Genomic DNA, 14,284 nt, shown 5'->3' with positions numbered 1-14,284 from the left:
GCAGCTGCCTGGGAGCAGAAGCAGTGGGAGAACAGGACCTTGAGGTGGATGTGGGCACCGGCTGCCGGCTTCGTTCTCCGCGAGACTTTCCAGAGATGCAGCCCTCCGCCTGTTTTTAAATACTTCTAAATCAAATTTTCCGATTTTATAAATATTCTGATTATAGTCAATGTTTAAAGCCTTTCCACTGCTTGTTGTGTAGTGATTTTATTTTGGATGCAGCGTCTGCCCTAGATGGTAAAGCAGAGCGACTAAGCCTCTGTGAGCATCAGTTCCCACTGCTTCGTCCTTGTGGTTCAGGGGATTTTGGCAGCCTCATAGCTCATGCACGACTGGTTTCCTTCAGTGAGAATGTTCATCGTCTACTTTGGTTCTGGTGCTTATAGGAAATCAAGAGTGAGTTAAAAATGAAGCAGGATGCCCAGGTCGTTCTGTACAGAAGCTACCGGCTGGGAGACCTTCCTGACATTCAAATCAAGCACAGCAGCCTCATCACCCCATTACAGGCCGTGGCCCAGGTCAGTCCTTGCCGCTGCGTTTTCTGTTGACAGGTTAAATAAAAATCTGTTTCCAGTTTAGGGGTTTGCCTATGTGAGGAAACATGGCTGAGGCTGTCCTGCAACTTAGATTAGGTGTTGGTTTCTCCTCAACAGTGGGCTTAGTGTAAAGACCTTGCTCCAAGTTCTGACTCTGCCATTTCCTAGTTCCATGACTTCTTTACCCATGCTGAGACTCTGAGAACATCAGTGCTGAAGACGTTATTTATCATTATTTATCAGGATTACCATTGCATTTGTCTGAACAAAGGGAGCATAAATGAAGGAATTTGTACCTAGCACTCAGGAATCAGTGGATTGTAGACATGGAAACCCGTCCACCATGTGTTACATAAAAACAGGAGGTTACCAAACAGGTCTAAAAGTGTACACACCAGTAAAAGACACGTGCCAGTGACTTATCTCTTTATGGTATAATTGTGGACGATACTTATTTTCTTTTTTCCTAAACCACATTTTCTGGGTGCTCTATTCTGTTCCATTGGTCTGTGTGTCTGTTTTTGTACCAGTACCATGGTTTTTTGGTTACTGCAGCCTTATAGTATTGTTTGAAGTTGGGTAGTGCAGTGCTTCTAGTTTTGTTCTTTTTGCTTAGGATTGCTTTGGCTATACGGGCTCTTTTTTGGTTCCATGAATTTTAGAATAGTTTTTCTAGTTCTGTGATAACTGATGGTAGTATGATAGAATTAGCATTGATTCCATAGATTGCCTTGAGCAGAATGGCCATTTTAACAATATTGGTGCTTCTAATCCGTGAATATGGAATGTGTTTCCCTTTGTTTGTGTCATTTGGTGATTTCTTTCAGTGGTGTTTTTAGTTCTCCTTGTAAAGATCTTTCACCTTCTTGGTTAAGTGTATTCCTAGGTATTTTATTCTTTCTGTGGTTGTTGTAAATGGGATTGTGCTTTTTTTGATTTAGCCATATTTTCTAAAATTTTACTACTCACTAGAACTTCTTATAACAAGATAAATATATCACTTAAAATATACAATAAGGAATAAATCAAATTTGTATGTTTTAGTCATACATAGCTTTTATCAAAGTATAAAACTTTTTTTTTTTCAAAAAAAACTTTTTTTGTGTTTGATAGATATATTTTTTTAATATTAAGTATAACCTTAAATCAGTAGAATTGCACAGTAAACTTTTCAAGTATTTAATTTTTGGCTATGGTAACTAAGTGTAAACCATTGCTTTTAATGTTCTTTTCAACAATATGCAAAAATCACGCTTGATTTAAGAATATTCATTTAATAATGTAATTTGTTCATAAAACATCAAAAATGGATTACCATTATGTTGTAAACATAATTAAAATAGGTTTTAGACATGAAAAAAGAACTTGATCCCAAAAAGCAGCACAAGTCTCACCTCCTTCAGAGGCAAACATGTAGCATAATTAAAGATATTAACAGAATTGACCTGTCAGTTATAATATGATAGAAAATTTATTAACAGGAAAGATCCCTAGAAGATTACACAAAATAATTTTTAAACTTTATTTATCATGCTTAACATGCCTCCATTTAGCAAAGATAGACACTATATTGCCAGGAACTGTTTTTGGTACTAATGTCACAGCATGAATAAATAAATAAAGGGAGTATCCTGGCCATGAAGTGTGCAAGGGTTAGGGCTATAAATGATTAGGTAGTGTGCTGTTTGAGGGAGCTGATGCTCAGAAGAAGCATCTGATGGTTTCAGTAGTTTAAAGTGGTCAGGTGGTGGGACCTTGAAAATTAACACTGGCATTTTATTTAAGCTGATCAGTTATTTTAAGCTTTACCATGGTGCTGATAGGAGGAAAATACCTAAACATTTAATCTTTCTCTGAGATTTTATGAGGTGCTGCACTAAGCACTGTCTGTGCATCATCTGGGCTAATCTTCCCCGCAGCACACTGTGATGTGTTCTGGTAGCCCCCATTTAAAGATTGGAGACCCAGACTCAACTCAGGAGTGAAGCTATGTCATTACATATTGATTAAGCCAGCTTTTAAATTCATTTCTCTGGGCCAAAAGTCCATGTTTCCATAACGCATCAAACAGATATATTTGGTTAAATTCCAAATGCTCCCTTTGTCAATGCCTGTTAAATCTTTCCAAATAGAATTGAGAGGTATAATAGATGTGTTTGCAACAGTCTGTATTTTCCAAGCTCTGATAGTTATTGGTGATTTATAGCATTTTTGCTTCAGATCCTAATTTGTCTTTGTTTTGAATTTTTTACAGAGAGACCCAGTAATTGCAAAACAGCTCTTTAGCAGCTTGTTTTCCGGAATTTTGAAAGAGATGGATAAATTTAAGACACTGTCTGAAAAAAACAACATCACTCAAAAGTTGCTCCAAGACTTCAATCGTTTTCTTAATACCACCTTCTCTTTCTTTCCACCTTTTGTCTCTTGTATTCAGGTAAAGTCTGCACACACTTCACCAAATATTGTTTGCTGTGGCTTCATATGGCCGTTCCGTCGTCACTGTGTTTCCCATGTTGAAACTTTTGATAACCTGGTGTTTAACAGAGTAGATGTACTGTTTGGGTTACCTCCTCCCAAATGGGTAGATGTAATTTATTTTTTCCCCCCAGAAAAACCGATATGTGACAGAATAACCAGAAATCAAACATGTTATGTTTTATTTTGTAGTAAGCCAGTCCCCTCAGTGTTTTTGATGAAACCCTTCATTTATTGAGTTGTTTTTCCTTATGTAGTCTTTCACCAAATTCTTTCCTGCCTCCTGACTGCTGTCAAAAGGTGTTGACTGAGTACCCGCCTGGCTTTGTTCTAGGTGGTTGAGCCACATCGATGAAGAGGCAAAAATTCCTTTCCTCCTGACCTTACATTCCCATTAATAGATGGGTAATAGGCAACCCACAGGGAAATGTTAAACGGGACGTTAGGTTGTAGTAAGTGTCATAGTACTTGAGTAATGGGGAAGTATTAAAGCAGTGTAAGATAGTAATGAAGCAGGTAAGCAGGTGCCTCTTGATGGGGTAGGGTGTGTGTGCCTAGATGCAGTGGTCAGAGAAGTCCTTTCCAGGGCAACACAGCATGAGCAGAAAATCTAATTTAATATTCAGTTGCTACTTAAATATATTTGTCAGAAGATTGTTTTTCATGTAAGAAATGTTTTCTGTGCCATTCAAAGTATGGGTTATATAAAATTCCCTAGTAGAACATCTTTTTGATTCATTTTAGTATTTTTGTATCTAGTGACCTTTTCTGAAATAATTACTAATTTATATTCTTCAGTATTGTTTATCTGTAGTATCGGTTTACAAACGAATTGGGTAATACTTTTCTGAAATGAAATACTTAGTTTTTCTGTTTTATTCTTTTTGATGGAACGTGAAACTCAGTATAAATTTCTTTTTATACATTAGCTCTGTTTTTTATTGGTTTCTAATTTATGTGTGTGTGTATATGTTATCTTCATATTTTGATAGTGCTTTTCTTGCTTTAAATTGATCCCTGGATTGGAAGTGTAAAATTAAAAGGTCATTTCCTCCTTTGAGCAAATCATTGTGGGAAAATGTGTTAATAGCATTACACAGAGAAACTTCTGGTGATAGCACTACTTAAACATCGGTACCTTTTATGTTTAGTAAAGTCTGTTACTCCTTGTGAAAACATAGTCCAAGTACCACAGGCTAAACAGCTGGTTTTATGTGTGGTTTCACAGGACATCAGCTGCCAGCACGCAGCCCTGCTGAGCCTCGACCCAGCAGCTGTTAGCGCTGGTTGCTTGTCTAGCCTACAGCAGCCCGTGGGCATCCGCCTGCTGGAGGAGGCTCTGCTCCGCCTGCTGCCTGCTGAGCTGCCTGCCAAGCGAGTCCGCGGGAAGGCCCGCCTCCCTCCTGATGTCCTCAGATGGGTGGAGCTTGCTAAGTAAGTGTGAGGTTGAGTACTCTTGGGAGCACACTGGATTTGACCAAAGCAATATGGAAAACACTTGGCTTCACTTGGCAGAAAATGAACTATTAAAGCTGATAGCAACAGTAGTGTGAAATTTAAAAGAAAAAAAAGTCTTTCAGGCTGAGTACCATTCTCAAAGTCAAGAACAGTTGTCACATCAAGCAGTGTCTTGCTCAAGGAAAGAGAATGTTATTGAAACCTGCTGATTTCTTTCAGTATACAATTTTTTGGACTCAGTGTTATTCACCAAGTTGAGTTTCCCGTAAAGTGTAGCTGTGAATCATAGTTCCTAACATTTTATGTTATTTCCTGCTTCGCTACCCTGAATAGTGGATGATTTAGTATTTTCAGCAGGACTTAAGATTTTAGAAAGAGTTTAAATCAGTTAATTTGGGATAAACAGATTCCATTTTCTAGTTACACCATTTTCCATTATGTCTCATTCTTCCCTTAGCTGTGATCTCATCATATGAAAGTCTCATTCTGAGGAGGTTGTTAGGTTAAGATTGAAATTTAACTTGAACTTCATTTTGTAGTGCACATTTTTAGGGCTTTAGGTTCTAAGAGAAAAGATAGTAAAAGTAAGGGAGGGGATCCTTGTGCTTCCTGCTACTTTGTAGTTAATTCATGTCTGTCTTGATTGAGCACTGAGTGTACAAGGTGCTGTGCCAGGCACTAAAGAGATGTGAAATTGGGTTAAACATTGATCACAGACTCACAAAACTGGCAATCCAGTAGGAAATATATGTACTTTACACATAATAAATCATAATTGAAGTAGGAGATGGTGAGCACTTAGACAAGATAAAATGCCAGGGCCATTCAGAGAGTGCCTCTGGGCTATGCTGATTTTACCTTGGAACCGTTTTCTTCTATTGCTTCAGATGTGTAAGTGAACAGGAAGTGACACCTTGTATGTTTACTATTTCCAGGAGTGGTAAACATACATAATGTGTATTTACTAAGTAAGCGGAGCAAACAACTTTTAAGGGCCTAAACTTTAAACATTTTTTTCTAACTGTGTTAAGTACATTCTCATGCTTGTGTGATATTTTTGCATTCATTTCTGAGCATTGTGAACAAGTTTAGTGTTTTTTGTTTTGTTTTGTTTTTGAGACAAGAGTCTTGCTTTGTCGCCCTTGGAGTGCAGTGGCACGATCTTGGCTTACTATAACCTCTGGCTCCTGGATTCAAGTGATTCTCCTGCCTCAGCGTCCCAAGTAGCTGGGGTTACAGACACATGCCAGCACGCCTGGCTAATTTTTATATTTTTAGTAGAGAAGGGGTATCGCTGTGTTAGCCAGGATGGTCTCGATCTCTTGACCTCATGATCCTCCCGCCCCGGCCTCCCAGAGTGCTAGGATTACAGCCGTGAGCCACCACACCCGGCCTTAGCTTTTTTTTTATATGTCATGACCACTATTTTAACCATGTTACAGTGAACATAATCCAGGGACCTGGGAACCAGTATAGGGGTACGTAGGTGTTGTCTTTCCTGAGACATGTATGTAGCTCTCCCTCTTCTTTGACTCTGACGCCATGAGCTACTGCTCCACCACCTACCTACCCACCCACCTTTACTGCTGATTTATTACCCCTAACATTCTGTAATCAGGGCAATAAGAGAGCCACATCTACCAGATTTTATTGAATTCAGAATTCATAAGCTCTAGGAGAGAGCCCATAGGGCTCTTTTGATGTAAATCCAAGAGACTTAGTACCCAGAAGGAAACTGAACAGCAGGAGAACTAAGGAGGGAGCAGTCCTTGGCTGGCTGGTTCAGGAAGAAATAACATTTGGGTTGAGACTGCAAGATGGAAAGAAATTTCCTGGAGGAAGGGAACAAACCTAATAAACACTTTGAGAATATCATGGACTGGGAAACTTGATTGAAAGGGTGAAGCCAGAATTTTGTTAAAGTGAAGAAATGAATGAATACTCCAACAAATTGAGATGGTCCATAGAACATGGATTAAACATGGCATCAGTAGTCAGGATTATTTTTTCTTTGCTTCCGGGTTTTTGGGGGCTAGACAAGGATTCCAAATGGGTCACCTGCAGATATTTTCATGGATTAATACTGGAGAACCTTATGTAATGACACATCTTGTATACTGTGAACCTTTGATATTTTCAAATTCCACTTTTGGTTTGTTTTGTTCTGAGGCGAAGTCTTGCTCTGTTACCCAGACTGGAGTGCAGTGGGGCGTTCTCGGTTCACTGCAACCTCCACCTCCTGGGTTCAAGCAGTTCTTTGCCTCAGCCTCCCAAGTAGCTGGGACTACAGGCACGCACCACCATGCCCAGCTAATTTTTTGTATTTTTAGTAGAGATGGGGTTTCACCATGTTGGCCAGGCTGGTCTGAACTTCTGACCTCAGGTGATCCACCCACCTCAGCCTCCCAAAGTACTGGGATTACAGGCATGAGCCACCACGCCTGTCCCAGATTCCACTTTAAATGCACATCTGAATAAATTCTGCCTTATGTATGATTAAAGTTATAAAACCTAGGGGTAACTTCATAGTTTCTTAAATTTTATATTTTTAGCAAAATTAAAGTAACATTTTATGTCTCTTCTTTTGTTAATATAATGTGTGGCAACTTGATTTACTATCATTTCATTAGAATAAATACTTTTAAAATACTGGGGTGTTCATTGATTTGGCCTTTTTGATTTGTTTTGTAGACTGTATAGATCAATTGGAGAATACGACGTCCTCCGTGGGATTTTTAGCAGTGAGATAGGAACAAAGCAAATCACTCAGAATGCATTGTTAGCAGAAGCCAGAAGTGATTATTCTGAAGCTGCTAAGCAGTATGATGAGGTAAGATTGATCTCTGGCAAAATATGACATTTACTACAACACTTTTGTTTTCTGCTGAACTATAACTTTAAGCAAAACAAGGTACAGCAGATCCTTGTTGGTTACAATGTTGATGAGGAAGAAAATTGGTTTCCTTATAGGGTGTTCACTTAAGTGAGGGCCTACCATACTATGAAACTGTATATTGTTTTTCTGTCTGCTCTTACACAGTTTCTATTTGAATAGGTTGTTTTCTTTCAGTTAGTTAAAAAAAAAATTATAAAGAAGTTGTATTAGGCTGTTCGTGCATTTCTAAAGTAATTTATAAAGAAAAGAGGTTTAATTGGTTCACAGTTCCACGGGCTATACAGGAAGTAAGGTGCTGGCTTCTGCTTGGCTTCAGGGGAGGCCTTGGGGAGCTTTTACTCATTGGTAGAAGGCAAAGCAGGAGCAGGCACTTCATATGGTGAAAGGCAGTAGCAAGAGAGAGACAGTTGGGGAGGGGGTGCCATATACTTTTATTTATTTAGAGACAGAGTCTCATTCTGTCACCCAGGCTGGAGTGCAGTGGCATGATCATGGCTCCCAGGCTCCAGCAGTCCTCCCAGGCTCCAGCGATCCTCCCACCTCAGCCACCTGAGTAGCTGGGGCTTCAGCCATGCACCAACATGCCTGGCTAATTTTTAAAATTTTTTTGTAGAGACGAGGTGTCACTATGTTGCCCAGGCTGGTTGTGAACTCCTGAGCTCAAGCCATCATGCCTGGGCCTCCCAAAGTGCTAGGATCACTCATCACCAAGGGAATGGCCCACTTCATTCGTGAGGGATCTGCCCCCATTGATCCAAACACCTCTCACCAGGCCCCACCTCTGACATTGAGGATTACATTTCAACATGAGGTTTAGGTGGGGACACATATTCAAACTACATCAGAGGTAAAGAAGTATTTGGGCAGATGACTATAAGTTCAGTTTTGTACATTTTGTCAGTGGCTATTCAGGTGTAGGTGTTGAAATTCAGGGTCTGTGACCTGTGAAACTCTTCAATGAGCAGTCCAGGTTTTAAAATCCTCTGCAATTTTCTACAAATGTCCTGTATTCTAATTTTATTGTAAGAACTTGTTATGTGGTAAATAACCCCGAGTAGAGATATAAATCAAGTTATTGTGATTAAAAGTATTCAGTCTTAGTAATTGGTTTCATTGGTAAGTTTCTCAGAGAAATGTCTTCTTCCTAGTTAGGATTTGTGTGTGTGTGTGTGTGTGTGTGTGTGTGTGTGTGTGTGTGTTTTTCTCTCTCTCAAAACAGGGTCACCCAGGCTGCAGTGCAGTGGCATGATCTCAGCTTACTGCAGCCTCAACCTGCTGGGCCCAGGTGATCTTCCCACCTCAGCCTCCCAAGAAGCTGGGGCTGCAGGTGTTTGCCATCACACCTAGCTAGTTTTTGTGTTTTTTGTAGAGACAGTGTTAAGCCATGTTGCCTAGGCTGGTCTCAAACTTCTGGCCTCAAGTGACCCACCTGCCTTAGCCTCCCACAGTGCTAGGATCACAGGCGTGAGCCAGCGTGCCCAGCTGGGTTTTTCTATTCATTTAGTACTGTAAAATTCCTTTTGGTTTTTCTTCCATTCAGTGTTACTCTGAATAGCTTCTCTTTTCTCTCTCCTTGCCACAAATCTGAAAATGATTGTTTTTAGTGTGATTGTTACATTCTTCCTTTTTACATGTTCTCGTTGGTATTCTTTCCAACTTTGTAAAATAGTTTTATTAACTTTTCTCCGCCAGGCTCTCAATAAACAAGACTGGGTAGATGGTGAGCCCACAGACGCCGAGAAGGATTTTTGGGAACTTGCATCCCTTGACTGTTACAACCACCTTGCTGAGTGGAAATCACTTGAATACTGTTCTACAGCCAGTGTAGACAGTGAGACCCCCCCAGACCTAAATAAAATCTGGAGTGAACCATTTTATCAGGTGGGTAAAATTATTTTTAAGTGATTGAAATAAATATTTTAGATAGGTGTTTAAGTTGTTTAAAATGTTTCAAAAACAGGTAGTAGTTGTGAAGCACCAGGGAGTTGCATGACCTGACTCCACCTACAAACCCCATAGTATCGTTAAATCTCATCACTTTTAGCTAATCATCTTTTCAAAATGAATGCAATGCATTTTAAAATAAATATTAACATTCCTAGTATGACTACATGGGAGAATATTTACTGTTGTCTCTTATATTACAAGAAGTCGCCCCAGATCACTGACTAAACACAAGCCTCCCAGCTCCTGGGACAAGAGGCTCTCCTGGTTTCTTCACACCATACCTATCCTGACTGTGCTTGTAAATTCCTCAGTTTGTATGTAACATCCAAATCATCTTCCAGCTAAAAGTAGTCCCCAATTTTTTGTAGAACGCATTCCTATATGTTTTGTGGTTACAAAACAAGCTATTTTAGATGAATTTTTTTTAAAAATTAGAGATTACTGTTTCAGACATCAGACATCATCGCTTTGATTCTAAATCTTGATCTATGAAAATATAGCAGAGAATATTACAGAAATAAAATAATTAGACATACTCCAGTTGGCTTTCTGTAGTTACAAGTATATTTTTATGTTCCTTAGGAAACGTATCTACCTTACATGATCCGCAGCAAGCTGAAGCTGCTGCTCCAGGGAGAGGCTGACCAGTCCCTGCTGACATTTATTGACAAAGCTATGCATGGGGAGCTCCAGAAGGCTATTTTAGAGCTTCATTACAGTCAAGAGCTGAGTCTGCTTTACCTCCTGCAAGATGATGTTGACAGAGCCAAATACTACATTCAAAATGGCATTCAGAGTTTTATGCAGGTAATACTATATATTATATATATGTGTGTGTGTATATATATATATTATAATGTGGATCTATCTGAAATATACTATTTCTAGGATATTTTTAAAACTCAGTAAACTCATGAAAAAAATCAACAAAAATTTTCAAGTACTATTTTCATACCACCTATTTCCTTCTTTCTGTTCTTCCAGTAATGCTGTTCATTCTGTCATTTATCTTAATGCCTTTTTTAATCTTTTTTTCCTGTTTTAGAAAGGTTTCATTTTTTTTCCCTTTTGTTACCTTTCTCATACTCTTAAAGAACACTTGAGAGTAGGGTTTTTTTTTTTTTGAGACTGAGTTTCCCTTTTGTCACCTAGATAGTGGAGTGCAATGGCACAATCTGGTTCAAGTGAGTCTCCTGCCTCAGCCTCCTGGGTAGCTGGGATTACGGGCGCTCGGCTAAGTTTTGTATTTTTAGTAGAGACGAGGTTTCACCATGTTGGCCAGGCTGGTCTTGAACTCCTGATGTCAGGTGATTCACCTGCCTCAGTCTCCCAAAGTGCTGGGATTACAGATGTGAGCCATCGCTCCTGGCCAAGAGTAGACTTTTCTATTTGGGGTAGCGGAATGGAAGTTTGTTTACTTTGTGGAGAAGAGTGGGGGTTGATCTTCCCTGATTGTTTTCTGCCACTCTTTCTTTCCTTTTTGCTTTTCTCCAAATCTTTTCCTGACAGTTGTTTGTTTGTAAGTGAATGTCTTGTATAGAGTTTATTATAACATTTAACATACGTTAGTGACATTTAGCATAGAAGCAAATTCATTCATTGTTTTCATTTTTATTTAATGTGTTGAAGTTGATTAGCACTCTTGAGGAAGTTTATCAAAAGAAGAATTGGCTTCTGTAGTCAGCAGTTTTACATTATAGGATGTTGGGATTATTAAAACTTGGTGGCAAGTTGAGGCAGTGATAGCCTGGTGATGTCAGTTTTATTGATTTCATTGAGCCAAAATGTGACTGAAACCTTAAATTATTTTTTTTTAATTTAAACTGTTAACTGTGTCTGTGACCTAATTATTAACCATTCTGAGGCATATTTATAGAATAATTGCTACATTTCATAATTTAGAGTACTGTTAAAAACTTAAAGTCACAGCTTGGTTTATAACACGTCATTTGTAAATGCCCTTTTTTTTTTTAAAGAATTATTCTAGTATTGATGTCCTCTTACACCGAAGTAGACTCACCAAATTGCAGTCTGTACAGGCTTTAACAGAAATTCAGGAGTTCATCGGCTTTATAAGCAAACAAGGTAATTTTTTTCATCTGTCATTTTTTTCATTTCTAATTGTGGAAGAGTTTTAGCATCTAAATTATTTTCTGCTTAGTGAAAGTGCATGTTTCTTAATGTATGGGTTGGAAACTCTATCGAATTTCCTTTACAAATATATATTTTCAGATCATTGAAATAAATGTTTAAAATGGTCAGGCAGTGTTCTGACCAGGGCTGCAAAGTGAAAGAAAACATGCTGCCTACCTTAGTGAAGCTTTTGGAGTAGTGGGGTGACTCCAGAGGACACCTGCCCACAAGGGTAGTGGGGCCCACCCTGGCCTGAGAGGGTGCAGGACTCTTGGAGGAGGGTGCTGAGCAGTGGGGAAGAGGCAGGGGCTTGCAGACAGAAAGCTGTGGTGCCCATGAGGTGCACACTGAGGGTACTGGGTATCCTGGTTTGAAGGGAGGGTGGGAAGGCTGCGGGCAGCAGGGCCCACATCAAGAAGGCCTTTGTATTGCTGATGAGTGGGTTTTATCCCAGTGCCTATGGGAGGTCACCCAAGAATCTAAGGGGAAGAATACATCTTTGCAAAGGTAAAATGTTTTATTTGTTAATCTGAATTTCATTTTTGTCTTAAATAATTAAAAATAATTACAAAAGATGCTTTTCAGAATACTAAAAAGATATATATATCTACCTAGTTATTTTCTATTTTAATTTTGGAAAATTATTTTTCAAGTACATATTAATGATGTATCATTTATTAAGTGCATTCTACTTTCAGGAGCTATGTTAATCTCTTTATCAGTATTACCTAGTCTTTTTTTTGAGATGGAGTCTCCCTCTGTCACCCAGCCTGGAGCACAGTGGCACAATCTCGGCTCACTGCAAGCTCTGCCTCCCAGGTTCATGCCATTCTCCTGCCTCAGCCTCCCGAGTAACTGGGACTACAGGCGCCCGCCACCACTCCTAGCTAATATTTTGTATTTTTAGTTGAGATGGGGTTTCACCATGTTAGCCAGGATGATCTGGACCTCCTGACCTCGTGATCCACCTGCCTCGGCCTCCCAAAGTGCTGGGATACAGGCGTGAGCCACTGCACCCGGCCAGTGTTTCCTAGTCTTTATAACAACTTCACGAGATGGATTTTTTTTCCTCCTCATTTTTTAGAGGCTTATAGAGATTGAATGACTTGCCTAAGCTTATATAAGTAAAAGATTTAAATTTTGAACCCAGAACTGTCTTATCTAAGCTTGTGTTCCTGACTGCTGTTTTCCTCCAACAGAAAGAAAACACATTAGCAATGTGGATTTTCAGTTTCATAAAGATTATTATGAATCTCTTTTCTGAGACCCTTGAGGCCAGAATGTTTTGGACACTAGAAATATTATCTGTGTACATGCCAGGGGCTAGGACAGTATTCTATAACTCTCCAGCTTAAGTTACGAATATTCACATTGATGCCATATACAAAGATTTTTTTTTTTTGCCAAGAAAATTTGCTGCAACCCTATGAAAATCTTTTTAGTTATCAATGCTTTTTAGATTTTGATATTACAGATGGACTGTAGACCTGTAATAAATGTAAAAGGAATTTGTGCATGTTTATTTCTCCATCCTTAAGCAATTGAGTTTAAATGTTAGAATACATTAAATTTAGTATGGTAACTTTGTGTCCTTTTGTGAAAGAAACGACTTTTTTGTAATTTGGGCAGAAGTCTGAGTTTTCTATTTACTGATAATGACCTTACTTTGTCATTTGGTCTTATAATTGAGCTGTGGGTATAGTCACCCTCTAATACTATTTTTAGGCAATTTATCATCTCAAGTTCCCCTGAAGAGACTTCTGAACACCTGGACAAACAGATATCCAGATGCTAAAATGGACCCAATGAACATCTGGGATGACGTCATCACAAATCGGTAAGACGTGGTCCCTTTGAGTCAAATGTGGATTGTTTTTTGAAATTGTTGGAATGGTTTTTCTTCCAAACCATGGTTTAGAGAAATGTGGGATTTGAGCCTAGTGCAGCTGTTTTCCATCCTTCCTGTTTCCCATGTAAGTAGTTTCCGATAGCGCTCTCTGTGTCTGCCGTGTCCTCTTTCCCGCTTGCCCTGTGGGGATGCTGCTGTCGGGAGGTACTGGTGGCTGATCCTGAACCTGCACCTCCAGGAAGGGAGACAGGGTCAGTGTGCATTTGCTCCTCTCACAATGGAATGTTAAGTAGTTAGATGACAACAAAGACGACGACTACATAATGATTTTTATTATCCGATTTTATAACTAGGATTTTGTACATTCTTGCCTCCTATCTCTCAACTCCATTACACAGTCGTGTCACTTTCCCAGGTCTCGGGTCATTTTCATGTCATCATCTTCTCCCATCCTGTAACTACCCTGTGGAATCCATAGGGCAGGTGCTAACCATGTAATAAAATCAGAGAGGTTGTGGTTTATTGCATGCAGATGTGCATAGGAAATAGGACTCAAGGACTCTGACTCCAAGTGTCATGTTCTTCCATTATTTCCTCCACTACTACAATTTTTTTTTGTTTTTTTAACTTTTTATTTTGAGATGAGTTCTTCTGGAAAAGTTGCAAGAAAAGTAGTACTCTCCTGGGTGCCTTTAACCCAGATTCACTGATTTTTTAAATAACATTTTAAACATGTTTCCATGTTAGCATTTGTATTTTTTTCTTTTCTACCAGACCCTACATATTATTTATTTTCTGAACCAGTTGTGAGCCTGAGCTGGATACATCCCTTTGCCTTGTTACACATCAGTGTTTATTTCTTAAGAAAAAGAGTATCTTTTTATTTAACTACAGTTCGGTGATAAACCTCAGAGCTTTCATTTTTCCTCTAAAGCCCAATTTCAGTTTTGTCAATTGTCCCAGTAATGTCCTTTGTGGCATTTTCTCTAC

The 14,284-nt window shown here is 39.1% G+C and overlaps 1 protein-coding gene across 1 annotated transcript in view; it reads left to right on the top strand.

Moving 5' to 3' along the window:
• LOC111525260 (DNA-dependent protein kinase catalytic subunit) overlaps window positions 1-14,284 on the top strand; it is a 178,046-nt gene that overhangs the window by 119,174 nt on the left and 44,588 nt on the right. Inside the window, exons 60-67 of the mRNA XM_026456188.1 lie at window positions 387-518; window positions 2,791-2,970; window positions 4,240-4,445; window positions 7,161-7,299; window positions 9,058-9,246; window positions 9,895-10,119; window positions 11,289-11,397; window positions 13,171-13,282. Of these exons, the coding sequence (XP_026311973.1) occupies window positions 387-518; window positions 2,791-2,970; window positions 4,240-4,445; window positions 7,161-7,299; window positions 9,058-9,246; window positions 9,895-10,119; window positions 11,289-11,397; window positions 13,171-13,282 (1,292 nt within the window). The remainder of the gene's footprint in view (window positions 1-386; window positions 519-2,790; window positions 2,971-4,239; window positions 4,446-7,160; window positions 7,300-9,057; window positions 9,247-9,894; window positions 10,120-11,288; window positions 11,398-13,170; window positions 13,283-14,284) is intronic.

Source organism: Piliocolobus tephrosceles, chromosome 7 (assembly GCF_002776525.5).
Source record: "Piliocolobus tephrosceles isolate RC106 chromosome 7, ASM277652v3, whole genome shotgun sequence".
NCBI lineage: Eukaryota > Metazoa > Chordata > Mammalia > Primates > Cercopithecidae > Piliocolobus > Piliocolobus tephrosceles.
This window is presented reverse-complemented; position numbering and strand designations above follow the sequence as displayed.